This window comes from Crotalus tigris, unplaced genomic scaffold (assembly GCF_016545835.1).
Source record: "Crotalus tigris isolate CLP2741 ecotype Arizona unplaced genomic scaffold, ASM1654583v1 scf7180000018371.15429387391:27106975, whole genome shotgun sequence".
Taxonomy (NCBI): domain Eukaryota; kingdom Metazoa; phylum Chordata; class Lepidosauria; order Squamata; family Viperidae; genus Crotalus; species Crotalus tigris.
The window spans coordinates 19,250,942-19,278,939 of record NW_024096970.1 but is presented as its reverse complement, the minus strand read 5'-3'; the positions used below and the strand labels follow the sequence as shown (position 1 = coordinate 19,278,939).

At 40.4% G+C, this 27,998-nt stretch overlaps 1 protein-coding gene across 2 annotated transcripts; it reads right to left on the bottom strand.

Annotated features, from left to right (window-relative positions):
• Nucleotides 1-3: 3 nt before the first annotated feature.
• Nucleotides 4-27,806, bottom strand: VIPAS39 (VPS33B interacting protein, apical-basolateral polarity regulator, spe-39 homolog). Of its 2 annotated transcripts, none has more exons than XM_039351612.1 (20): nucleotides 27,423-27,806; nucleotides 24,888-24,980; nucleotides 22,189-22,288; nucleotides 21,037-21,183; nucleotides 18,386-18,424; nucleotides 17,356-17,420; nucleotides 16,341-16,397; nucleotides 13,854-13,946; nucleotides 12,008-12,041; nucleotides 10,746-10,848; nucleotides 10,635-10,662; nucleotides 10,364-10,437; nucleotides 9,083-9,158; nucleotides 8,274-8,408; nucleotides 7,823-7,864; nucleotides 6,762-6,851; nucleotides 6,325-6,411; nucleotides 5,896-5,985; nucleotides 3,014-3,118; nucleotides 4-807 (listed from the first exon to the last, which is right to left on the bottom strand). In XM_039351612.1, the coding sequence occupies exons 2-20, from the start codon at nucleotides 24,978-24,980 to the stop codon at nucleotides 787-789; spliced, it is 1,479 nt and encodes a 492-aa protein (XP_039207546.1). In that variant the 5' UTR covers nucleotides 27,423-27,806; the 3' UTR covers nucleotides 4-786. The 2 variants fall into 2 exon arrangements, with proteins under 2 accessions (XP_039207546.1, XP_039207547.1); XM_039351613.1 differs by having other exon boundaries at nucleotides 4-804.
• Between the last annotated feature and the right edge of the window lie 192 nt (nucleotides 27,807-27,998).

The window sequence follows — 27,998 nt, the reverse complement described above, 5'->3', positions numbered from 1 at the left end:
ATATAAGGGAGGTAAAGCTTTATTTACAACATGGAAAGTGAAAGATAACATGAAGCCTAGAAAGAGGAAGTAGATTTGCTAACAAACCTTGAAGCATAATTAGCAAGGACCAACTGTTTTCATTAGACCTTGAGAGAAAATATAATTTGATTAGTTCAGTACACCCTACAACAAAATTGGTAGATTTCATGTAGAACTGAACTCACATTCTCATTGACTGAAGGGCCATGCAGTTAAACACTCCAACATTTGATGAGGGGAATGTATATAGGTTTACTCTTAAGAATCTTATGCAGCACTTTCCAAATAATTATCCTAGTTAATTGGTAATGGATGCTAAAATAATATGCAGGACAGAATTTTCATATCACTAAGAACAACAGTCTCACCCCTTAGAATCAAATGAGGGAAAAGCATATTTATTATACAGATATTTTTCCTATGGAAAGCTGTCCTAAACATTTCAGATGACTAGACAGTGAACAGGAAGTGGAAGCATTAAGTTCTTGACTCAAATATGCTTCCCTTGTCTATATAATATTATATTCCTCATATGTTTATATTGTGGAGTTCAACTTGTCAGATTTGTGCTTCACCGGTTAAATGTCTCTTTTGGCCAACTCTGTGCCTAAGAGGTTCCTTTCAGTGAAGGCTTCACAGAGGCAGCATCTTGAAGCAACAGGCAAACTGACAGTGGATTGAAATCAGTGCAGAACTGGCTTGGCAATCTTTCTCTTTGACCTCATTGAATCAACATGAAGTGCTTCCAAAAGAATGAAGTTTCTCTCAGTTCTTCCACCGGATCTGCTGAAAGAAAAGCAGAATTGGATGTGGTTGATATGAAATATAATCACATCTCCAGGCTGAGAAAATAATTAGTAAATCTCTAGTCACTGAAACCAATAGAAGCAGAGGAATTTATAAACAATGTGAGAAAATAGATAAAATAAAGTGATATTTATCGTTGAAACAAGAACAGTTTTACTGAAACTAAATGATCCTCTGACATGGCCTAAACCAACACAGCAATATTGATTTAAAGTCCAAAACATATTTAAAAAGGAGAAAAGCTATCGGCTTTGTTTCATTCTCACAAGCTGGATAAAGTGGAATGAACAATCATTTCCATAAAACATGGCTCAAAAATTGTTTAATTAGATCCATTTCCTGAACATAAGCATTTAAGCTGCTGATAGATTTTTGGAAGTTATTTTTTCTACATACTAAAATCCAAAAGCAGGTAGATGACACTTCCTACTTGTGGTAAAATGAATAGAAGAAAAAAAATAAGACAAAAGATAATAGGTAAGATTTCTGAAAAGGCTAGAAATTGATGTTCCAAATCACTTTTGATAATCTATAAGGCTTCAAAATTCTCTGTGATCTCAACTGGCACCAATAATAAGAAATAGATATTAGGATATGGATATAAAATTAATCTGGATCATCACACCTAATGATACCAACAGTGGCAAATTAAATATGTAATAAAACAAAAGGGCCCAAAGATAGAGCAACAAGATGTTCTCATTTCCTAGTATTTATCAACTGGAGGAACAGTGGCTGAGCAAGATACAAAACGTACATTATATTGCCAATTGAGGTATGTGTGGCACTATTCAGTAATGGATTTTTGTATAAATTGCCTGAAATTACTTAATTTGGTACTTAGAACAAATTCTGTGATCAAAAGTGTTTAATCTTGCTGCATGTCTTTTGTGCCAGATTGATGGAGTCTAGTAAAATGCAAAATAAATCTTTCAAATTGAAAGCATGTTTAGCATTGCATTACAGAGTGCCACTCAGTATCTGGATCACACACACAACAGATAGCGGACAGTGTGTTTTCTGTGCTTTCAGCTTAGCATGTTAGGTAAACTTAATTGATTATGGTTTAGTGTGATACATAAATCAGATCACAGGGCCCATTTGGCAAGCAATCATTCTTCTAAAAAATTACAGCCAATCAGAAATCTTGCACATTTTTTTGAAGAACTATGTAAAAAGTCAGTATGATCGCAACTTTATCTAATTATACCTACAAAATCATAAATCACTATTAATTTATTCATTTCAATGTTTTAGCTACCCAACTCTAATAGACTTTTATTTTTATGTTTAAACAGAATAGATAAGTAATGCTTTATACATGAGTTTCAAGGCCAAGGTTTTTCAAAATGTATCATATGGCTGCAAAAGGTAGACAAGCAGAAAGGCTGAGTGAAGTAAACTGTGATGCTGTAGAATATATTTGAAAATTTAGACTTGGAGAAAAAATATTTTTGTTTTTTACTGGTTTTAATGTGTTTTACCATTTTTTACTGTTTTAGAATGTTGTTTAATTTTTTAATTATAAAATACGTTCTGAATTGTATATTGGCCAGGACCATTCACTGAGTTGGGCAGCTATAGAAATTGAATAAACAAACAATAAATCATTCAACATGATATCCCAAGAAGCATAAAGAAACTTACACATTTTGGACATATAATGCAAGAATAAACCCTCAATGCCTTTGAAGGCAGGAGAAAAAGAGGCTGGCAGAAGACATGACATCACAAGTAGGAGCAATTACTGAGACAGTTATACACTGGGTCATGAAGAGTCAGAAGCTACTGAGCATATGAACAACACAAAAGTTCAATTGCAAGAATTTTGGGATGATCCTTTTTTTGCCACTGGCCTACCCATATAAACTATCATGAGAAATATGAAATTCTCACATGGTTCCAACCGGCCAATCCATCTGAACTTGAACAAGTCCTTCCCACTCCCCTCCTTTGCAGGCACTTCAGCTTGATTGGCTGAAAGCAGAGCTGTTTGGGTTTTCAACAACCAGCACAACAACTGCCTTTGGAGCAGACAGGCTCATGTGCTTTTGCTTAGACAGCAGACACATTGAAGCACAAACATTCTTGACATGCTGCTCTCTAGAAGTGGGAGGGTTCTTATTCTTTTTTTCCTCTGTGCTTCCTTTAACAAGTACATGTAACCTAATGTGTTCTTTCTTACTGGGTTATTGAGGATAGTATCAATCTTCTCCTCTGCTGGACAACCCCGTTCAACTTTACATCTGTATGCCATCAATTGCTGGCGGTCCTTCAAATCTCTGTATGTCTGGCAAATATCCAGAAGAGAAGCCAGTTAAACAAAACAACTATTTTTTTTTATCAATAAACTCAAAATCACAGCGATCCTAGACAGTTATCACCCATTCCTTCTCAGTAGCTTTCTGGAAATCCTGCTGCTTCATCCATAGGCTGATATGGACCTAACAGCTGCCCCAACAAAGACTTGGAACTTTCCAAAGGTGCTTTTTCCAAAGGCAACTGGACTTTGTTTTTCCTTGAAGACATTTCGCTTCCCATCCAAGAAGCTTCTTCAGTTCTGACTCAGTTCAGAACTGAAGAAGCTTCCTGGATGAGAAGTGAAGCATCTTCAAGGAAAAACAAAGTCCAGTTGCTTTTTGAAAAAGCACCCTTGGGACAATCATGACCTGGATGACTGAGAATCTCCATAGACATTTGGGACTTCCCTTAACTTTTTTGGGAGGGCAGAAGCAGTCAGCACATCCTGTTACCTAGTTCAGTGATGGCGAACCTTTTAGAGACCGAGTGCTTAAACTGCAACCCAAAACCCACTTATTTATCGCCAGGTGCCAGGTGGGGGTGGCCCACTGGGTGGACATGGCTGTGGTGTTCATGGCAGAGTGGGTGGGTTTGGCCAAGGTAGGCATGGTCACCTTGATGTTGCTTGTGGGGAGGGACACCTGTGGGGGCTGGGCAGGGTTGGGGGAGATCCGGGGGGGGGTCTCTGGCAGATGGGGCGGTGGGCAGGAGGCTCGTCCTGCAGGGTGAAGCAAGGCAAGGCAGGGCGGGGGTGCCATTGTCGCAGGGCAAAGCGAGGCAGGGGCCGGGGCGGCTGCTGCCTGACATCATCGACCCCTGCACACAGAGGGCAGCAAACACATGGGGGCCAACAGTGTCCGTCAGCAGCCACAGCCTGCCAGCCCCTCGACCGGCGCACTCTGGCGCTCTGCAGCCCGCCGCCAGCAGTTCAGAGAAGCTGCCTCTGAGCTGGCCAGCCAGCTGACAGCTAAGGAGGCAATGCAATGGGTCATGCCCGGGAAAAGGAGAGCATGCGAGGCCAGGAGGGATGGGATGGAGGGAAGGGAAACCAGCCATGCTGGGATGCATCCAGCCACGTGGGACCTCGGTGAGTTAGTGGGCGCCTGGTTGAAGAGGGATGGTTGCCATCTCCAGGGCACGGCGTGCGTGTCCACAGAGAGGACTCTCAATGCCACCTCTGGCATGCATGCCATAGGTTCACCACCACTGACCTAGTTCATTCAGTTTACACATAACATTCACTTTTCTATCCATTTAAGTTAATGTGTGATAACTGGAGTGTAAGGATAACAGTAGAAGGCTAGCTTCAGCTAATACTTTTCAAGCCAATATTTTATTTCTACTTTTAGGCTAAAATGATAATGGAAATGGGCAACATTTAGACAATTGATGATGTCTCTTAGATGTGCTAGGTCATAAATTCACTGACTTCTATCAAATTGGCAGGTTTTCATGGCTGTGATTATGGCTAAAGAAAAGGGCAAGCATCTGTCAAAGGCAGGAAGACTAAAACAAGATAGCAAAATATTTTCCTTATCTTCCAGAGATTTCCTTTCCTTGACCTAGAACAGTGGTTCTCAACCTTTTTAATGCCGCGACCCCCAACCGGTCGTAAGTCAAGGACTACTCAACAGGTCGTAAGTCGAGGACTACTCAACTGGTGCAGCACCGTTTGCAGAATGGGACTTTTGGCGGGCTCAGCAAGGCAGAGACAGCCTGGACAATTCCTATTGGCTTTTGAAAGCCAATAGAATTAGACTCTATTCAAGAGAGTCTATTCTATTGGCTTTCAAAAGCCAATAGAATAAAAGGGAGTAGCACAGCTAAGGAAAAGGGGGAAAAAAATGGCGGACTGCGTTGTTTGGCGACCCCCGTGAAATGATCGTTCGACCCCAAATGGGGTCCCGACCCACAGGTTGAGAATCACTGACCTAGAAGGAATTCCAAAGAACCTTCTTGTGTGACTAGCTACCAACATGAATTTTTCTTATGCTTTATAAGAAGAAGAAACACTCTAGTATGCATAGCACTGCCTAAATAATACACTATGGAATCTGCTGGTTTTATACCTTTATTACATTTTACTGAATCAATATACATCAAGATGCAGGCAATCTGTGGAAAATTTAATGTTTAATTTATGGAAACTGAACAACACAGCATTAAAAAACTGAGAAGAAAGCTGAAAGAGATGAACTCATGAGATAGGGAAGGCTATTTTGTACATCACTTAGAGTAGCAGTTCCCAACCTTTCCGGCTTTGCGGACCAGCGGTAACAGAGGGGGCAGTGGGAGAAGAGATGGTTCTGTGTACACAGCTCCATCTGCGCAAGCATGCTGCTTGCACAAATTGAGTTGTGCACATAAGCGCACTTGCCCACTGCTTGCGTGGACCGGTTCCTATGACTTAAGAGTCAATTGATTGCTTCACTGTAAGTGAGCTCAAACTGTAATAGAAGCCACATCTTGTTCAGAAGGATCAAATGTAATATGCTGATAGTGATACATAAAAGCTATACTGAAAGGAGCAGCCATCTGTTCTGGGATTTTTTTAAAACATATCAGAAGCAATTTTAATAACATCAGGGGATTGAGGGAGGCAGCAGCTCTGAAATGCAAGCTACAGCAAACGGCGAATGATAGTTCCTTCAGGTATTTTAGGAATAATTTAGGAATTTTTGACTAAAGAATCAACCCTTGGCTTCTCTGTCTATTCCACCATTTCCCATAATCTCTTGGAAATGAATTTCAGCAGTGAATACATACATCGATAACAACATCGTGGCACTTATATTTCATAGCCAGGTTCAACTTTGTCTCAACGTTTTCTATTAAACGCACATATTCCTGCAGGACCTGTAGAAAAAAGACAAAAAAATATCAGCAGACTATTCATGATCCCTTGCTCATCTCCCCTAATTTAATTCTACATCAGCTTCACCATGAAATAACTTCTATTTTACCCCAAATTATATTTCTTCACCAACTATTTTCCAAAAGGCAGATGGTCAACTCTATAATCAAAGATGTATTAAAACAAACAATACATACGAAACTAGAGAAATACTGTACCTCTTCTAGTTTTCATGTGTAATGTATAAAATTATTTGGGAAATGAATAAAGACTTTTCAAGAGGCAGGCAACAGCCTACTGATCAGTGGATTACACCAAAAACAGACAGCTTGCTCACTTACCTGCACTGGGGCATTGTTCCGCTGCATTATCTCCACCACTCGATGGAAACCAATAGGAGCTCTTTTTTTGGTGTAGCCTAACCAATTCTGAAATCACAAATGGGAAAAAAGGAAAATAGCAACCTGGGGATGAGATGCACTGCTAAACATTATTTAGAAGCAAGCAATAGTTATTCTTGGATAGCTCATTCACTTTTTGCATAAGTCCTAAAAGAAGATGCTGCTTTCCTTTTCTGATGGAACTTACCTATAGGATACATTAGAAAATTCAAAAATAATAATTGGAACAAGTCTCTATCTATAAACGGACTATAGAAAATCCCTTAAGCATCGTGTAAGGGTAGACAGATAAGCACATGACTGGCATAAAGAATCATTATGCCAAGCAATATGAATCAAGGATACCCATGATTCGAAGAAGGTCAGTAGGGTCTCACCTTTGTTGTAAACAAAGCATCCACATCATGCCAAGCTCGGAGTTTGGCACGAGCAGCCAGAGCTGTTAGCATATACTGTTTATCTGGAATCTGTAAAGTAAAGAAATGGAAATTCTAGAAATAGCTTGAGAGAGTTAGACTGTGATCCAGTGTGAAGTAATTAAACTAGTATATTCTGTTTCAGGAGACCTAGGTTCATATCCATTCTTAGTTACAGAAGCTCACTGGATGATTTGAGGCTAATCGTTCTCTGTCAGCCCACCCGTCCTAAATTTTTGTGAGGAAAAACTAGAGGAGAAAATACTTTGTGTGCTGCCCTAACCTCTTGGAGAAAACTAACAATGAAAATAAAGACAATTAAATTGTGTATCTTTAGTCATTTGTTGGTTGCTGAGATTCTTGTAATGAAAACTCAATTTCATGGCCATTGGTCTGTTCTAGCAAGGATTTCCTTGTACCTTATCCAACAACATATTATCTGGATGTTTTCCATACTTATTTGTATTGCATTGTTTCAAAGTTTTTCCTATTAACAATGAATCATGTAAAGATCACAATAACAATAAAACTAATAAAAACAATAGGCCATGCAAGCAGTCAGCCTGCCTCCAAATTAAAACATATCACACATTAGTCAACACTAGCCATTCAATAAGCCTGGTGGAATTCTGCAGATGAAAAGGGGGTAATGCAGCTGTCTGTAAATACAATCTATAGCCCTGAATCATGGTGCAAAAGAAAATTCCTCCCAACATCAGGCCAAATTGAACGTAATCCCAAACTCAGATACCCTGTACTCTAAAAAAAAGATGAGGAGCAAGTGAACAGACTTAAGCTCTTGTACTCTAGTATTATGGCTCTGAATTCGGTCTAAGATCAGTACAATGGACATTGCCCAACTAAGCTACTATAACTAAGCCTTGTCACACTTCATGGTTTTAGCAGCACAATCCCTTGAATGCCTTCATTCCATAACACATATCCTCCGCATACATTTCTAGGATCATTGCTCTCTTTTAGAACATAGATATGTATGCTTGGCAAATTACCAGTTTCCTTACCTTGAAGGTTTTCTTCAAGTTTGCTGGACTACTGAATGTTCCCTGGAAAAAAGAGACATTGCAACTTTTATTAAAATATTTTAACCAAGAAGAAAACGTTGGTAACAAATTATATATAGAGAGAGTTTACAGAATTTTCTTCCCAAACATGAATCAAACCATTTTACATATAAATTATTTTAAAATGTATTATATGTTATGCTTAAAATACTCCCAGGGTTTAACATCCAAGGAAGCCTTATCTAAACTAGCCAAGCGAAGGATAATAGTATTTTTACATTCAGTATATCAAATATTGCAGTATGTGAAGAGTGAATTATCTATCTGAAGAGTATACAATTATTTCAGATATCCACTTGCATATGGTGATATATGGCTTCTCCTTTATTCTGAAAAGACACCAGGCTCCACAGATAAACACAGAGATCCCCATTGCTACTGCAATCCTAACCTCAGTTTCTGTGTAATGGTAGAAGCAGGAGTAGAAAAGCGTGGTGACCAATGGCATGTTTAGAATGGAAGCTTTTCTAGGGTATTTTCGAAAGATTTCTGTCTGCCCAGATGACTCTAAATGTTTGTCATTTGCCTAGAAAAAATCAGAACAAAAATGAGTTGCATAGGGATAGAGACATCTAGCGTTACATCAAAATATTTTTTTAAAGTTTCAAAGATAATCAGGATTAAATCCCAACAAGTGGGTTGCAATCTTTTCCATATTTACACAGAGGTATATCCTATATTTAGAAGTGTTTTCTCCTAAAAAAGTTTGGACAGAATTGTGGTCTTCATGAATTAGTTCCAGTCATTGTCTGTTAGCTTAACTTACTCCAGGAACTTACTGAATTTCATGAAGGACGAGTAGGATAAACATTACGTTAGTAATATCTGTAGCCTAGCTTTATTTTTCTGAGATCTCATGGTAATAATCATGCAAGCCCAGGAAAAGATAGGCCTTTTGTAAGGAGTTCTGATACAATCACCCAGCATCTGCCATGGTGGCTCCATTATGGAGGCATGGGCAACTTTTCTAGCCTTGGGGCACTATCTGTCTTTTGTTCCATGTCTTACAAGGTTTATGATAGGTTTTTCTCCTTACCACTCTAATCCAGAAATGAAGAAAAAGGGGATTTAGCATTTTGGCCCTGTCTACTTTTTTTTTTAGTCCATATAAAAAGCCAGGTGTTACAACAAGCAGGTCGAAGCCAAGAAGTCTGGAATAATCGGCACTGTCATGTACCCACTGGCAGAGCGGGACCTTACCTCAATGATGATCTGCCTTTCCAAGAGTGTATAATGATCCTGAACATGAGCAGCATCCTCTGATGAAAAGGGCAACCTAGATTGAAGAGTGGTGGTAGTTCACTTTTGCATTCTTCCTTTGTATAGAACGTAAACATATTTATTCTAAAGCAGCTTCAGTGATGCAATCTCCCATTGGGTATCCTACAAGTTACCAAAGAATAACCCTGGCCTAATGAACTTTACAAGCTATTTACTGAATACAAAAAGAGCCATGTGGGTCCAGGTCAAAGGCATGCCATACATTCTACTTGCCAAAGTGGTCAGTAGACATCTATGAAAAGCTCATACTAGCAGGCTCTTCAGCAACCGATAATTAGACATTACAATGCATTAGAACCTGGTAATGTTTAGGTAATGTAGCAGCAGCTATTGATAGTGTTATTCTTTACTAATTTCTCTCTGTTTCTTTAAAAGCTTTTCATGTGTTAACAAGCAAAACATTTTGGGCAGTGATTTTTGCTCCTACAGTTGAACTGTGGTTTTTTGGTCCTAAATTTGCTGGTATGGCCTTATTATTACAACTGTAGGGAAAAACATCTCCCAATCTATATACTACGCAGTGCATAACTCTGTAACTACTAGATAACCCATACCCATCTCATTTCAAAGATATTTCCTCACCTAAACAGAGAAGCAGAATGACCAGGGAGCAAAAAAGCAATGGGAACAGGAGCAACTTCCAATTTCTTGTCAGCTTCCCCATTAAATTTCCTTGTGGGAAGATGGCAGGGAGCATCTGAAATCTCCTCTCCCCCTCCTCCCTTTTTTTAGCAGGCAGGTTAATGGCTGCTGCTGGGTGGGGGAGAGAGTGAAGGATTGCAAGACAGTCTGGGAAACTGTCACAGAATGTTGAAAATGAAGTTCACATGACCACATCAGCAACAGTCAGTAGGACTGAAGCAGCCACAACTGCCCCAAATTTCATTCCCCCGGGTGTCATAGATGCCAGATTTTGGACACATTCAGTAAGTATCTGAGGTATCCTGGTTCAAAAACTGTTGCCCTGTGATGCACCATTTCACACAGTTAAAGGTCATGGCAAGGGTTTACTGGTACATACTGTACATGACATTCTTTTCCTTATTTCATCCTTTCTTCTCCCCAAAGAAAAGCCTCTTCCTTACAGCTTTCCATAGTTTTTACTTTGTGAGAAACAATAAGACTTCCTTCTCATTACTTCCACAAGTACTTTGCCTCTAAGGCTTATTCTCCTTTTATTTCTCCATAACTTTCACTTACCCAATGCAACTTTTCAGAAACTCTTTTCTTTTCTCAGCATCCAAGATAGTCAAATGTTCACGGTATTGGGTCAGCTGGAGATGGTGGAAACAAGACAAAACAGGCTCAGATTAAGTATTCAATCAAGGCTGGGTAGCCCTGGCCACATCTACTCAAATGTTTTCCCTCCAGAGATATTAGTAATGTAATTTCCATTTTTCCTGAGAATAAGTACTGTGTGGCTTGCCTTCAATTTCTCAGCATTTTCTCCACTAAAAAAGGCAATACTCACTGCAACTTCCTCAGTTCTGTCCAGGAATCTAGAAAAGAAAAGCATGTATCAGACCTGTTCGATTTCCTAATCAGACATCAGTTTTGGTTGTATGCTCACAAGGGCTTTTACCTCAACAAGTCTAGGAGAAGTTTTTGGTCTCCAGCCTCCTTGAGAAAATGTATTAAATGGCGCAAAGCAACTTGCCGCATCTCCAGCTCTCTGAACAGGATCTCTAGTTGTAAAGAGAAGAAGTGCTTGTCTAACAAGATCAGGTCTGAGTAATCCCCTCACTCTTTCTTTTGCTTAAGTATTTCACATCTGTTGGCCATCCTGGAAAGAAAGGATGGGAAGGGTAGTCCTGTACATCCGGAGGGCACAAGGCTGGGTCAAATCAGCTTACTACATGGTCAACCAACTAGAGGAAATGAAAGGATCCCCCTAGATATGCCAGCTCACTGCATGTCAGTGCACTGCCTGTAGCTAATTGATGGAATGGGAGCGACAGAATGTTGGATTACAAGGGAGTGTCTAATTTAGAAGTTCCAGCTTGAAAACTTGGTTTTTGTTGTATATGTGGCATATTGCTAAACTATGTAAAATCTGAGCAGTACCCTTATCATTAAAAGGCAATGATGCAATGTAACAATTAATGAGTCAAAAGAAAGAGGGTTAGCAAGTGATTCAATACTGGAATTAGGAATTAGTTTTAGCTCAACAACATTGTGGTTCATCTGCTAGTTTAGGGCTAAATTAATTCCCTGTTCAGCTTTGTTGTCCAAAGAGATCAAGCACTGTTTCAACAGCTGACAAACTGAGAGAGGATAGCCTTATTTTATATGTGAAGGAAAAAGTAGTTTATGCACTGCAAAAGTTCTAACAAAAAAGAAAATCTCACACACTTCACAGTAAGCCAAGAATAGTAAACTTTGAATTCATCACCAAAACAGATGTTCTGTATAGGATGCAATATGTAGTATGATAGTATTTATGGCAGTGTTTTTCAAACTTGGCAAATTTAAGAAGTGTGGACTTCAACTTCCAGAATTCTTCAGTCAGCATGCAAGCTGGGCATTTCTGGGATTTAAAGTCTACACATCTTAAGGTTGCTACGTTTGAAAAAAACTTATCTATGCTGATGAATGGGAAGTGGCCTCTATGCTCAATAAATCCAATTATAACCAACAATGTTTACCCCACTATAAAGGAATTACATCTAATTCATGTTATAAAACCAATAATTTATATGGTTTAAAATATAATTTTCATTGCCTAAAATGATTGTCTTGAAAAGCACAGGGGATCTGTCAGCTTGACTTGTACGAGAAGTAGGCTATACGTACTTTATACACATACATTTATAAATCTAACTGGGAATCCGGGACATTACATACCTTTCCTTAAGGTTCTTTTCAGAAAAATGAGAATCTGCAGAAAAACAGAGAGAGCATTATAATCATCCATTCATCTACAATTGACTGATATCTTGCCTTTATTTGTACAACTGCTAAGCGAGATCTTTATTGATGTAGAGCAAAATGTCATCAGAATGCTGACAACACTCAATTTTATTTCTCTTTTCATCAGATTCAATGAAAGTGATGATTTGGCTATGTTATCAACAAGGGCCAGAAATTGAAGCTCAGTCCAGACAAACATCGGTGCTCTCAGTGCATAGTTCATATGTTGATGTGACCGGAGTTCAGTCTCTTCTAGGACTGCACTCCCCCCTAAAGGATCAGGTTTGTCCTTCTGTATCCATCTTTAACAACAAGTTGCCTCTGTGGAATAAAATAGCCTCAATGCCCCTTGGATGCACTCCTTCTTTATTCCTATTTTTTAAAACATTTTAAAAAGTATCTTAATTAACAAAATTAAACAAAAAGCCAGTACACGCAGAATGCCAATCTCAAACAACATTTATTTTCAAGAATGCTCCTGGACCCAGGATAAGCCTTGGAGGCATTCTCAGAAAATAGGAAATGTAGTGAACAGTAGTCAACATTTTCTTTGGAAATATGCTCATTTGCCCACAATAAACAAAACAAAAATAGATAACGATGTGGGTAAGGAGGCAATAAAAGACTAGAAAATGTGTGGGGAGCACATACAGTATATCCATTCCTCATTTAGCAGCTCTATTCTGATCCAAAAATCACCGAGTCCTGCCATCTTATTCAGATAAAGTTCTCTCATATAGCATCCTGTGCCCGTTTTTTGTTTGTGCCTCTTTGCAGGGAGGAAAGATTGTTTAAATCAGTGGTTCTCAACCTGTGGGTCGGGACCCCATTTGGGGTCGAACGACCATTTCACGGGGGTCGCCAAACAAGGCTGTCCGCCATTTTTTCCCCTTTTCTTTGGCCACGCCCCTGGCACCCAGTGATGTATAAGTGGTTGGGGATCACCACAACATGGGGAACTGTATTATGGGGTCGCGGCATTAGAAAGGTTGAGAACCACTGGTTTAAATAATCTCTTCCTGAGCTGCTCTTCTCCGCAGTAGAGATCTCCCTAAAGAATGCTAATCACAAATTAACAAACTCAGCCTCTGTGATTTTGTTGACTGATTGGTTCATCAAATTTACTTGGTGCCTATCTCACAGACAGCAACTTTGGGCAGCATACTGTACAATCAATTAGCAGATTAGAACCCTCTCACCAGCTTGCCTTGCTTCCTAAAACTGACCTGACATTAATCAGTTTCATACTGAATACTTTTTTTCGTCAGGGAGGTAAAATATATATATATGGGCATAGGTTGGGGAACAAAATCTCATTATTGTTTATTACCGTCATATTTGCTAAAAATTGCTAACTAAAGTAATTGCTAAATAAGCAGTGGCTGTAGTTCTGCCTTTTTATAAATGGCCACACTCACATTGGCAACTATTTTGTAAAAGTGTTAATAACATCATCCCCAAATTTCAAAAGTGCTCACTAGTTCAAAAACATTGGGGACTCCTGCTTGCATGATAATTTGGATTTTTGACACTTTAAAAATTAGAAAATATTTAAGGGGTGTTATAAGATTAATTCACTCTTCATTTCTTGGAGGCATGGGTAGCTGAAGCCAGGCCTTGCATTCCAAAATAACAGCAAAACAGAAAAGTCAATTGCCTCATCCAGAAAATTCCACGAATTCAGGGAAATGATTTATGAAAAAGTAATATAAAAGTAATCACATACACAGAAATAGAAGTTAAATGGGTGCCCCCCCACTATGATCAGAACAGGACTTACAGCTGTTATAACATTCCCATCATGCAGTGCAACAGCTTCATCCAGCAGCAGGAATTTGTCCTGCAAGGAATGGAACCTTTCCAAGGAACACACCTAGAGAAGAATGAAATTCATAAAGAAAAATACTGAAAGCTCTTGGCAGGGTGCTCATAATGTACTAGGGCATACTGGTCCAGGAATTCTGGGAGTTGAAGTCCACGAGTCATAAAAGAGCCAAGGTTGCCTACCCCTGTACTAGGGTATTTGCAATAGAACTACACTTGTTTAGTTGATTGTGTGAGCAATTCCAGAGACAACTGCTGGAAGTGATTGTTTTCAGGAAGACAGCGTTAGCCTAATTACAAGCCCCAGGAACTTCAGCCACTTAGAAAAACAGTTTTGTCATTTAATACTATGTCTCAAGTGGTAAACACTGCATTAGGAATTCTCTTTCTAGCATTTTCAAGAAAATCTTGAAACCATTCTAACACGTGCCAAGTGTTCAGGCAGAAAACCCCATCATAACTCTGAGGATCCAGAAGAATTGGAGGTTCCCTTTATAGCTCCCTGACAACTCTTCCTCAAGTAACCTCAGTTATTTCCTAATCTCCATGGCAAAGGAAACACTGGGCAGTACCTCCCACTTTGAGAACCTCACTTTAAACAATTCCTTAAGAAATCTAAGATACTTCAAAGGCATGAAAGCTATGCAAATTGTCAGATATATCTGACTGGCAGCTCTAAAGCAGTTGATTGTGGATCATCTCTAAATGTCTTTTAAATGTAGCTTTCTTCCATCTAGCCATCAATGCAGAGTTCTGAAGAATTAAAACTAAACTGATGGATATTTTTTTTGTTCTGAGGTAGGCACAACATAATGCAGTGGTGGCGAACCTATGGCACGGGTGCCAGAGGCGGCACTCGGAGCCCTCTCTGTGGGCACACGTGCCATTGCCCTAGCCTTGCCTCCCCCGTGACCCCCTCCTCTCCAGCAGCCCCCCTGAAGGTGACTCGCCCCCAAGCGTGGCCCACACGGAGCAGCACAGCCAAGGACATGGCAGCCAGGCAGCGTAGACAAGACTCTGCCCTCACACCCCATCATGTAGTTGATGCTGCAGGGCGCGGGTAGAGGGTGTGGCCACCATAGCGCTGCTGGGCTGCCTGGGCGATCTGCAGCGGGCCCTGGAGGCGGGGAGTGGTCCTGTGGGCAGGCGGAGTGGGGATGGGGGGGCAGAGCAGGGGGGAAGGGGTGGAGCAGGGGCGGGGCCAGGTTTTGGGCACGGTCTCTAAAAGGTTTGCCATCACTGACATAATGTATAATTATAATGTCATGTAAATGTAAATAAGATTATGGCAGTGGTAGCACTTGATAGTCTCCCATTGGTCTTCATGCAGAGGACTCATTTCCCTTTGCATAATAAGATGTCAAAATGGCTTTCCAGCAGAAAAGGAAACCACCAATAGTTATACTTCCAGGTGATTGTGCCAAAGCAGTGTGAGAGACCCTTCCAAATAAATAAATAAATAGTTAAAAATAGGTTCAAAAGTAGGAATAAAAACGTTCTAATTTCTACATAGATAATCTTTGAGTTATGGTGGCAAATGGAACTAAACATTCTGCTGCCGAAAGACAGCAATCCCTGCAGTCCTGGTTGCTGTTGTTAATTGAATTCCACAGCTGTTAGATGAGGCAACTTTCTGCTGGCTTCCCACAACCCAGGCACTGGGAAAGCAAGCGGAACTTACAAATCCCAGGCGGCTTGCAAGCAGGCCAGAAGCAGGCAAATGGCTGCTGCAAGGTGGAAGAGGGAGTGCTTGATGGTGCAGGGAAGGCATGGTGAGTGTTGGAGAGAGTCCATGGCAATGTGAGGGAGGCGCGCCGAGGCTCGGAGAGGGTGTGCCAGGGGGCACAAGGATTGGAAAGGGTGTGCAAGAAATGCATGGTGAAGGTTGGGGAGGTATGTGAGGATGCAAGAAGGTGCACAAGAAGCAAAGGAGGTGTGGGGAGGTGCGCAAATGGAGGAGGTTTACGACCAACAACATGCAGCCTTCTCTGCCATTTTCCCCACTGACTTTCTGGGGATGCCGACAGAAAAGGTTGCAAATCACTGTCACATTATTGTGGGCCTTCTGCAAGTGGTTGTTAGGTGCAAGCCAATGGCCAAGCATTAGATTGCAATCACATGACTGCGAGGTATTGGTACAGTCAGAACAAGAAGAACCGGTCATAATCACCATTTGTTTAGCCCAGGGGTAGGCAAGCTTGGCTCTTTTATGACTCGTGGACTTCAACTCCCAGAATTCCTGAGCCAGCACAGCTGGCTCAGGAATTCTGGGAGTTGAAGTCCACGAGTCATAAAAGAGCCAAGCTTGCCTACCCCTGGTTTAGCCCCATTGTAACTCTGAATGATTGCTGGATGAATGCCCGTAGGCCGAGAATTATCTGTTAACCTTTTTGAAACATGAGATGAGCTTTCTGAAAGCTTTCATCCCATTTCCACTTCCTACCTTGCCTCTCTGCAGCCGTTTTACTGTATCGTTAGGGCTCCAATCAGAATTGTAATCCTGAAAGCGTAAAAAGAGTAAAAAGAAAACCAAATCCCTTAAGTCTTTTGAAAGATCCAGTTATGATGTCTGATTAAAATATATGGGGGGGGGGAGAGAGAGAAATAACATTTCAGGCATCCTACCAGGCAACTCTCGGAGGACTTTTAAAATTATCTAGGAATACAACATATAGGCAGATAAGAGATCTTGGTTTGGAACCTATGTTTCTTATCTATCACTAGTTTAATCACTGAGTGAACTAGGGCAGGGATAGGCAACCTTGGCTCTTTTATGACTCGTGGACTTCAACTCCCAGAATTCCTGAGCCAGCACGAGTCATAAAAGAGCCAAGGTTGCCTACTCCTGAACTAGGGCATGTTTGGCCTGCAGAAGTGAAGCCAAAGGAGATATTTTGATTATCTCTCAGCAAATAAAGGAGCAGATGAACTTGTTCTACTTCATTTTGGATAATAGAATTAGAACCACAGAAACAATCTACAAGGGTAATAGGGTTGAATATGTTGTCCCATGAAGTTTGGAGGACTTCAAACAAAAGTTGTATACCCCCTGATTTTAACTGATCAAGCATCAAGGAATAATTTGAGCCAGATGACAACTAAAGGTTTCCATGATTCTATGATCTAATCTCTTTTTTCTTCAAACATTAATTAAGAAGAAAAAACCTCTTTTAAACTCTTTTAAAACATGGAACTTGCTTCTAAAGAAATATATTTGCCTGGGAAAACACTGTTAGCAAATCAGGCTATAGTTATTGTTTTGTAAGCTTCCAATTTCCTTGCTTAGCCTTATAACACAATTATATGCATAGCGTATGCATATGCACAAAAGCGTGCTCAGTTGTTCAAGTGTCCTTGGACAAAAAGAGATGATATGAGCTTTTACATTTAGGATAGGGTCAACTGACTCTAAACTATTTAACTCTCTTCTTCCTTCAGATTCCAATAAATATACTAACCTTATAATCTCCTTTTGGTCTGCGTAATTCTGGAGCATAATTTTTAAATCCTGTGTCTGTAAGAGCTGAAAAAGGAAGAGCAAACATTTTAAACTTTCTGAATTAAGTTCTCATCTTTCCATGCTTTTTTGCCCCTTCTATGGATCATAGTCACCAACTTTGATACAGCAGAAAAGTTAACAATAATGCCAGTTAAAACAAGAATAACAAAATTGAGAGTCTGAATGCACAAACAAAAGTATCTGTTTCCAAAAACCAAAAGAAGCAAATAATGAGTTTCAAGGTATTATTTGTCAGAGTCCACATACTATCTTGATTCTTGTCTAATTATTATGGTATACGCTTTAAATATCTTACTGAAATTTTCAAATGCCAATTTGTCCTTCTTCCCAACTGGCGTTTCAAAAATCTTTGAAGACCTGGAATTTATGCTGAAAGCCGCCCTTAGTCATTTTGAAATGAGACGGGAGAAATTAAATGAGATAAATAAATAACTTCAGGCATGGGGTCTGGAGATTGGGTGAGCAATCAATGTAATTTGGGGGGGGGGATGACTGTTGTTACATGGATTTGATTAAATTTTCTTTTATTATTTTCTTGTTCTATTCTGTTCTGTTGGTTTTTAATCTCCTGTTAACCACCCAGAGATGCAACTGGCAAGATAGAAAACTATATAAATTAATATAATAAACAAACATATGAATCTGCTTTGTGGTGACACTTGATTGCTTGGTTGCTTCATTTGGATACGCTACAAGGAGTGGGCTGCAGTCCTGCTCTATGGAAAGATATACATACTCCTCTATGTAAAGACAGCCCTACTTGTATTCTCCAGTCTCAGCATGGAACAAGGACTGCAACTTCTACTAGCTGCTATATCCTGGCTTTCTTTCTTTTCTTAATGGCAGGGCCAAACCTGACACTACATCCTGAACTGAGAGCATATATGAAGATGCAACTAATTTCTCCAATGGTGTATGAGAAGCAACCTTCCTTTTAGCAAGCTTAAGACTAAATTCAATCTTCTTACCATCTGAAAGTGATTGAAAACTCCCATGTTTATTTCTTCCTAGAAGTAAAGCACAAATATGAAAGACAGGAACGAAGTCATTATTTCCTCTAACTAGAAGCCTATTCAGCCACTAACTGTAAAATAAATGCCAAACAGCATACATTAAGATGTGTAATTGCACATCGTCTAAGTCAGGGCTTTTCAACCGGTGGTACGCGTACCACGACCACCTGGTTGGTGGTATGCGGTGTCGCCTTCCTCCCCCTCACGGCATTGGCTTCCTGCCTCCCCCTCCTTCCCAGCTCACTTGCTTGTTGAAATTGAAAACATGCTGCTTGGCGACAGCCCGCAGGAACCCTACTGAGGGCACGCGAAGAGTGCAGGCGCAGAGCGAGGTCCCGCCCTCCCCAGGGACTTGTGTAGGATCCGTGTTGCCCTTTCCCTTCTTACTTCAGAAGCAAGCACAAGCCTGAAGGGGACAGAACCATCCGCTCCCTTGGCAGGTCGTTGTTTGAGACCGCTCACATCGCGGCCCTGAGCACCAACCTCACAACCGCCCCCTCCTTCTTTTCCCCCTTTTCTCTCTCTCTCTCTCTCTCTCTCTCTCTCTCTCTCTCTCTCTCTCTCTCTCTCTGTTGCGGCCTCACTCTCTTCCACTTTCTTTTCCTCTCCCCCCTCCCATGAGCTTGCAATACCCCTCATGGCCCTCATGTTTCCTCCTGGGGCTCGAGTCTTTTCCCCCTCTCCTCTTCCCGAGGTGCCCAGCTTTACCGAGGGGAAAGCAAAGCGGCCAGATGGTGTGCACCCTCCCGGAGGACTCATCCCATGGCAGCAGGTGGGAATTGAGGCCCATATTTGTTTTGCTGATGGTGATCAGAACGGTGACTCAGGGGCCGGCCATGGGCAGGGGGGCTGCTCCCTTGCTCTGGGCTCGCTGAGCTCAGCTCTCCGCTCCCCACTCCTGATACCGATCGAAGTGGGCACAATGGTGCTGCACGCTCAGTAGCCACCCCCTGCCCAGCACTCATTGACCACTATGCGCTGCCTGTTGGGCGCAGCACGGCACTCATTGGCCAATATGTACTGCTTGTCGGGCGCAGCATGATGTCATTGGGCTGCTGCCGCGGCTCAAAGCATTCGCCGGCTCCTCGGCTCAGGCCGGCTAGCCGTCAGAATCTACGTCCCGCGATTGGTTGGCTCCCTAATTGTGTCCCTCTTCCACAGAAAGGGCATGGTTCTTCATGCAGGCTTGCCCCCTCGCGAGGCTCCTGATTGGCCCTGCACCCGGGCACCCTACCCTCTGAAAAGTGCGGCCAGGAAGTCCCTTTCCCAGGGAGCCACGTGATCCCGGCGCTACCGTAGGCCACGTTGGCTGGGAAGGCATGCCAGAGTCCCGGCTGCCGGGAAGGCGATCGGCTCGCTCCTCTCCCATCGCCCGCTCTGCCCAGCTCGAGCCTGGCTGGAGCAGCATTGGTATTTCCAAAGATGGCCGCTTCAAAGTCACACGGGCAGCCCTCGGCCACTCCCCTCCCCTCCGCACCTCCAAATCGATCCCCAATTGGAAAGAGAGAGGGAGGGAGGGAAAGAGAGGGAGAGAGAAATAGAGCGAGGGAGAGAGAGAAAAAGAGAGAGGGAGAGAGAAAGAGAGGGAGAGAGAGGGAGAAAGAAAGGGAGAAAGGGAGAGGAAGAAAGAGGAAGGGAGAGAGAGGGAGAGAAAGAGGGAGGGAGAAAGAGGGAGAAAGAGAGGGAGAGAGAAATAGAGAGGGAGAGAGAGAGGGGGGAGAGAAAGAGAGAGGGAGAAAGAGAGAGGGAGAAAGAGAGAGGGAGAGAGAAAGGGAGAGAGAGATTAAATTAGTAACATGGTTCTTAAGTGAATCTGGTTTCCCCATTAACTTTGCTAGTCAGAAGGATGCAAAAGGCGATCACATGACCCTGGAACAATGTGACCATCATAAATATGAATCGGTTGCCAAGCATCTGGATGTAAATTACATGACCCTGGGGATGCTTCAATGGTCATAAGTGTGAAAAATGGTCATAAGTCACTTTTTTCAGTGCCGTTGTAACTTTGAACAGTCACTAAGCAAACTGTTGTAAGTCAAGGACTACCTGTACTTTATCATTTTTTTCCATTTTTTTTTTTTTTGGTCATCAAGTTTTTGACACCTTACTAGGTGACTCGTGGTACTCGAATGTTGCCATATTCTAGCAGTGGTACAATCGGCGAAAAGGTTAAAAAGCCCTGGTCTAAGTACATCTCATTTAATAATGTTGAACAATGGCTGAACACTGGATAGATTTTTTTTTTCCTTTTCTCAACAACCAAATTTGCCTATGCTGCATTTATCCTGTTGCCAAAACTGTTAATTCAGCTGGAAATATAAAGAGAAGGAAACATTGTAGTTGACATAAAAACATAAAAATATTTTAAAAAGCATTAAAAACAGTGACTTTTGCACAGTAAGATACTAGGTAATAAGCATATAGAGTGCATAACAAATGTTACCTTGCACAGACTTGCGACCAAAATTGACAAACAACTGCTCTAACAATATTCTGCCAATCACAAGTTAGGCAAGAACCAGAGAAGAAGGCAAGCTGAGAAATGCAATTCTGATGCTTCTGAGGATGGCTCTATTGAACAAATGCCCCTGTAATCAATATCCTACCTTTAAAAAAGCTACTCAGTGAGTAAGAAGAGGATTGCTTGGGTATAGCTGCATAAGAAGAACCTTTGTGCTGACTCAGATCCCTTCCTTCAGAGGTATTGCTGCTACCGCTGCTGGAGGCAGTCTCCTTGATTGACCATGAAATGCCTATAAAGAGAACGAGAGAGAGAGAGAGAGAGAGAGAGAGAGAGAGAGAGAGAGAGAGAGAGAGGGGGGGGGGGAGGGAGAGAGAGAGAGATCTGCAAAAAGGGTATCATTCTTTAGCATAAAAAATGTTATTAAATTTATCTATTTTGAAAATGGCAAATTTTCAACTAAACAGGAAATGAAACAGTATGTTTGGTATAGATATCATGATACTTTACAACAGTAAAATGACATTTTTAGATATTTTAACTGTTTTCTGCTTGATAACATCGTTTTATAAGAATTTTTACAAGCCAGTGATTTCAACATATTAAATATATAATTTTAGATATTTGGTATCTAAATATTTTCATTTTTCTTATTTTTCTCGTTGTTTAGGTTTTTTTAGGTTAGTATTTCAAAATATGGTTTTATCAGCGGGCCTGGGGACCATGGAGACCAAGAAAATCAAGTGGCTGATTTGATTGTGTTGTCGCCATCATGCGGGACAGGATGAGTTTTTTTTTAAAATGGGTTTTATAATATGATGGGTTTTTTTAAACTTTGTAAGCCACCTGGAATCATCTATATGAGAGTTGTGTAGCTATATAAATTTATTTAATACATAAATATTTTTATAATGATCTTTTTTACAACTCAAATCTGTCAATACCAATTTAACATTCTTAAAGATTTATAGTCGTTGATATGGCATTATCAGATATTCTAGTTCTTTAGTTTATGATAGATAAGGGATTTCCTTTGAAGTTATTGGAGAGACTATTGTTTACTTTCAATTACTTTTTTCATTAATTTTTCCTTATTAAAAAAGGAAATTTGGGCAAAAGAAAATGAATGAAGGAGTGAACCCATTAGACTTTGCCACTACCCAAACTTTAAACATGGATCTTCTCCAAAATGCATTTGGGGTGTAGTTCTGATTGATAGCTCTGACATCAACCAAGATACATAGACTTATGCTTTAAAGTAATTTCCCCAAATCAAATGAAGTACTATTTAACTTACTGCCCACACGTTCCCCACTCCAGCTGAACCTTTCAAGGTCATCATCATCATCATCTGTAATATCTGGAAGGCTATTGACTGCTCTCTTGGATTCCTTCAACTAGGAATAAAAACAATGTTAGGATGAAGTCTTGATTTCTTCAGAAAAAAAATGTATTTTTCCTAAATGGTGCACATATCTATTCTTAGATCCCCAAAAAAGTTCAAGGTAATATCCTCAATTATTCCAAGTATTTGAATTCATCTATAGATGCTAGATACAGATGGGATAAAATATTAATAAATGTAATGCCTATTTTGAGTTACTCACTATATCTTTCCTTAAGTTCTATTATATTTTATTTGGCATCCATATTTCACAAACTTTGAATTTGTTTATTTTGGTGTTTTAAAGTCAGTCTTGACTCTGACAATTACTGAAATAAGTCCGTGAAGTTTTCTTGGCAACATTTTTGGAAGTGGCTTCCCCTTGTCTGCTTCCCAGAGTGAAGAGAAAGTAACTCGCCCATGTTCAACCAGTTGGCTTTAGGCCTGCAGTGAGACTAGAACTCATAGTCTCCTAGTTTCTAGCCTGGTGCCGTTAATCATTAGACCAAAGGTTAAAAAGGACTTTAGTATTACAGAGAAATTCAGACATACTAACTCTGTACAAATCTGTGTCATATTTATCAGCTTCATCTTTATACTTAGTTCAAAAAAACATTTTGCTCTTGAAAATCGAACAGTGACTTGGCAGCAAGCAGGATCGATAAAACAGCATAAAAACACTGTGGAGAATCAGAATCTAATGAGATCTGTGTTTCCTTTACTGATTGAATTCAAACATATTTGTCCTATAAAATGATTAGAACTTCCCTAGATGTCAAATCAAAGGCCAGAATGTCCTGAAAGTCATTTTTGCTTCCCAGAATCAGATCATTTATCTCCTACTCCATCCTGAGTACAACCGAGGGACACTGGGTTATTATACTCTGTGTTCTGACTAGAGTTTGAGCATTTAGTGGGACTGCTATATTTTGTATTGTGTGGCGCTACTATAAGGTAACTCATCTCTTAAGATAAACCCAGGTTTTCTTAGATACACAGTCCTTATTGGCTATAACCATTTTTCTCAACAAAATAAATATTAGCTCTGTCACAACTCCATAGGTTATATATCAGCCATTCCTAAATTTCTTGAAATGTGCACTACATTACACATTCTAATTAAACCTGGAAAAACTGAGCATTTTTTCTTCAGTTTCCTATGTTTAAGTTGAATAAAGACCACGATGTTCTCCTTCCATAGAACAACCACTCTTTTCCTTTTCTTATACGAAGCTGCTTTAAAGTGATGCTGCAGCCCAATGCATTCTGAAGCCTTTCAACTGAATCACCTTCGAAACTTGCATAGCCTAAGTTAGAGTTAGGACTGGTAGAATTGGAACAGTACTATACATTGATGAATTTCTAAACTGGCGGTCCTGTTATAGAATTCTTACCCAGGATCCTTCTCCATCATTGGCAGTAAAAACAATATGTTTAGGCACTATAACCAGAGTTCCTACACACCAGGCTCACTTTTCTGAAGGGGAAAGTCTCAGCAAAGTTATTTTCCTAGAAGCCCAGATTTTAAAGATGCCTCCTTATTGAAGCACTATCAAGCACTATCTCCTGAAGTAGAATAGAACTATTTGAAGATACTTCATGGGCTTAGTGCTGTCCCAGCGACCCCCTTTTTAAAAAGTTGGTATCATACTTAAACCAGATTCTTTCCTATATAATGTGTATTAAAATAAACTCCACAACTTTTCACTTCAATAGCTTGAGCCATTCCTCCATCATACATACCAGGAAGCACTAACTTTTGTCCCTCTGTTGAGACATCAGATTAGAATGTACTCTGGGTGCATTACAACTTTTTAAAGGTTCATTCATTCCTACATTCTCATCTGCAAACACTTCAATAAACTTATAGCAGAGAAATCCATCTGTTAGACTAAAATGCCCATTTTGTATAAAATGGCAAATGGACTTGTCTGTTACATCCAAAGTCCCTCAAAATCATGGGTTTACTGTACATATTCACAGACAAATACTTTCACATGGAATAGAAATCTAAAACTATGAGAAAACAAGCATACTTCCATGCATACATTCTTTTTCACACACACACACACAACACACACGGAACTGTTCCAATATTTTTCTTCATCAACCTTCACCTTGTCATCTGGAAAATAAATATTTATTTTCAATCGCAATTGGGTTGTCGTTTCAGAGATATTTCCTTAGCAGATTCCTCAATGCCTTCAATAATGACAGAGCTTCTAATATACTTGAAAAGTTCTTAAAAATTCAGGGAGATATTCGAAAACAGTTCATGTTGAACTGTATAGCACAATAAAACACCAGCACAGGAAATGTTTTATGATATATATATTCACAAATCATAAGAGAGAAAAACTACTTTTTAATCGAATGAGGAAATTCAGTTCTGCACCAGTATCGTATAAATTACACACATCCAAACAAATGTAATTAATAGTTCTGCTTCCAATTTGTAACAAAATCTGCAAAGTTATCCCTAATTTCTTAAAAGCAAAAATAAGATATAAAACTCTAATTCTCTATGCAGATTCCTACTTTCTCCAGAAATTCAGGCAAGGGCATGAAAATGCACTCTTTTCACCATTTTTTTTTCATGATAAAAACTATACCTGAAGCAGTTCATCATCTTCATCATCAAAAGTAAAGGCCTTACATTTGGAACTGTTCCAATATTCTTCTTCATCAACTTTCACCTTGTTCATCTGCAAAATAAATATTATCTTTTCAATTCAATTGGGTTGTTGTTTCTGAAATATTTCCTTACCGGAATCCTCAATGCCTTCAATAATGGCAGAGCTTCTAATATATTTGAAAAGTTCTTAAAAATTCAGGAATATATCCAAAGATGTATTGTCTCGAAAACAGTTCATGTTGAACTGTATAGCACAGACATGTCAAACACAAGGCCCAGGGGCCGGATGCGGCCCGCGGAATGGTTTCATATGGCCCGCGAAGCCATCCTGGAAACAGTGAGGGAACGGCCCCCACTGCCTTGGCCCTGGCCACCTGGGAGCCAATGTACAATTTTGTGGTGGCTATCTTGGCACTTGCCCCAGTGGACCATGCCTTGGCATTTGCCCCGGTCCCACCCCCTTCTGCCAGAGACCCTCAAATCTGTCCCACTCCTGCTCAGGCCCCCCATAGGCACCCTTGATGCAAATGATGTAGAACTGGCCACACCCACTCAGTAGGCCATACCCACTCCATCCACGCCCACCCATTAGGCTGCACCCACTCTGGCCAACCCCCCCAGGGCAACTGCAATGCTGATGCAGCCCTTAGTGAAAGTGAGTTTGACACCCCTGGTATAGCACAAACACCAGCACAGGAAATGTTGTATAATATTTTGTATTATGTCATAAAATGCTTTATGATGTCATAAAATATTTCTAAAATTTGCCAAATTTTTATTCCACTAAAGTCACGGTTCCTGGATTTGGAATGTATTCTATCCATTTGAGATATCTACATTCAAAAGGTTTTGCTCTAGAATGCACCATTTTGGCCAGTTAAACATTTTGGACATAAGAGTTTTAGTAGTAGATAGATATATTTCCTTTATTCTATTTAGAAACAATCAACTGAGTAACTGCACATAAATATACATTTTCTGTACATATCCAGAGTACAGCATTATTATAGCCAAATGTTCAAAAAGGGAGTTGTTTGCTGGATATTGTAAAAACTATAATGCATAGCCACTGAAACAAAAGTATCAATCTAACTCAGCGGCTCCCAACCATTTCTATACCTCGCACCCCTAGAAAACTTCTGATATATTCTCGCACCCCTTATAAAAGTTCAAAATAACCATTTATGCATATACACTATAATTTTGAAACTTCTAAACCCAAGTTTTCGCACCCCCTGGAATATCGTCTCGCACCGCCGGTTGGGAACCCCTGATCTACTCTAACTGATACCTATGAATAGCATACTATGAGGCAGCTCCAAGAAAAAAGTGGCAGAATATCCTTCTACTGACATTGCTCCTATCCTATTCTACTGACATCAGTAGACTATTGATGTATCACTTGTCAATACATTCTGAACAATATTTCCACACATTTGCACATTACAGAACTTATATTTGCATCCATGAAATACCAATTGCCAAAAGTATCCCCAAAGCCTCCCCACAGGATGTCAGTTCTCATACCAAGATAAAAACCAAAGTCAAAACTATCAAAATTATATTTCTCAAAATACTTTAATATTCCTTTTTAAATAAATATTCAGTGAAACACAGCTCAACTGAAATGAACATAGCTATTAAATTGGTGCCACACATTTCCCTCATTAGTTTTCATTTGTACTGCATTTGTAGCATAGCAATTATCACTAACAAATACATTTTCGGAATACTGTCTGTTAAGTAATTGCTATATGACAGGGCTATTTACTATTGTATGTCATTCTAAATGGTAAAGTATATAAACTGTAGAACAAATTAGCAGCGCAATTTTATAAGGGTTGTTTTATTGGAGATTTAGTCACAGATCTGGAGCCAATTGTTCTCACATGGAAAATTAACTTATATACTATTCCCAGGTACTTTACAACTATACCTTTTGCAGCAGTTCAACAATGATAAATTTCATACATGTACACTTGTCTATATCTGTGATGTATTGGACGACAAAAAGGCACATCTAGGGAATATTTCACTCTAAATAAGGAGTACTAATATTCTGTGCCATCGCCAAAACAAAGCTGCAAATAAATTTGTCCTGGATTTATTCCTGACGTTTAATCCGTTCACCTCATTAGGATCTTGGAGGGAAGGCCCGCGTTTCATTTCATCTTCATCCTCAACTGTAATTATATGTTAACAATATGTTGATAACATGGGGGAGGAGGACAAAATTGCATTTGCCGGGATTTTTTCCTTTTTTCCTTTGCCTGTCCCAAGCTTAAATGGGAGGGGGGAGGGGGTTAGGGGAGGCCAAGATCCGTCTGAGAGGCGACACCGTTCACCTATGCGAATTACAAGGGATGATCCGTGCAGCAGCAACCTCCCGCCCGGAATCCAGCTCAACCAAAGGCAGCTTTTATGTTCTCCACCCTAAACTGACGGGAGGAAGCGGTACGTCCCCAACCTAGAAAGAAATGTCGCCCCAAAAGAAACAAGCCGACCCAGATACCCTCGAAGAAGCAGGCCAGACCACGAGAAACGAGAACCAGCGAAGCGGCCAAGTTTCCGATCATGCGAGGTGGCGGTCCATGTTCAATAGCGAATCCGCCCTTTTCCCGGCGGAACGACTGGGTTGGGTCCCCGGCTCTCGGATACCGCCGTAGCCAGGGAGAGTAGGCTGCCTCCGAAAAGCATCACGGGAGTGATGTCTTCCAAGCTGTAGCCTCGTCTTTGATATAGCAAAAGGTATTGCTGCTTAAGGAAACTACAAATCCCAGCACGTCCTCATATCTTGGTTTCCCGGGACGAAATGCCTTAAAAAAAATCGAACTCGAAGTTGAAATATAACTTCCAAGAAGCCATACTTCCTTTTCCGCTTCCTGGTTTATTTCGCTTTCATGACTACGGGATCACGGAGGAGACAATATTCTTCCCCACTGCGCGGTGCTCGTGTCAAATAGCTAAAGGGCTAAGAAGCGTACCCGATTGAGACACTGATTAGCGGAACCATACACAGGCGAGACCGTGAAGATACAGCAAAGACAAATTTATCGAAAATATTGAAGTATGTGCGCAAAGGATTGAA

Bases quoted from the DNA above. Each gene is read 5' to 3' on its own strand.
- VIPAS39 (XM_039351612.1), bottom strand. From the start codon at position 24,980: ATGAACAAGGTGAAAGTTGATGAAGAAGAATATTGGAACAGTTCCAAA. The intron at 17,421-18,385 runs GTAAGAAGATTG...TTCCTTTTTCAG, and splicing joins TTTTCAATCACTTTCAGATG to CTCTTACAGACACAGGATTT. The intron at 6,852-7,822 runs GTAAGGAAACTG...TTTACTTTACAG, and splicing joins ACTTGAAGAAAACCTTCAAG to ATTCCAGATAAACAGTATAT.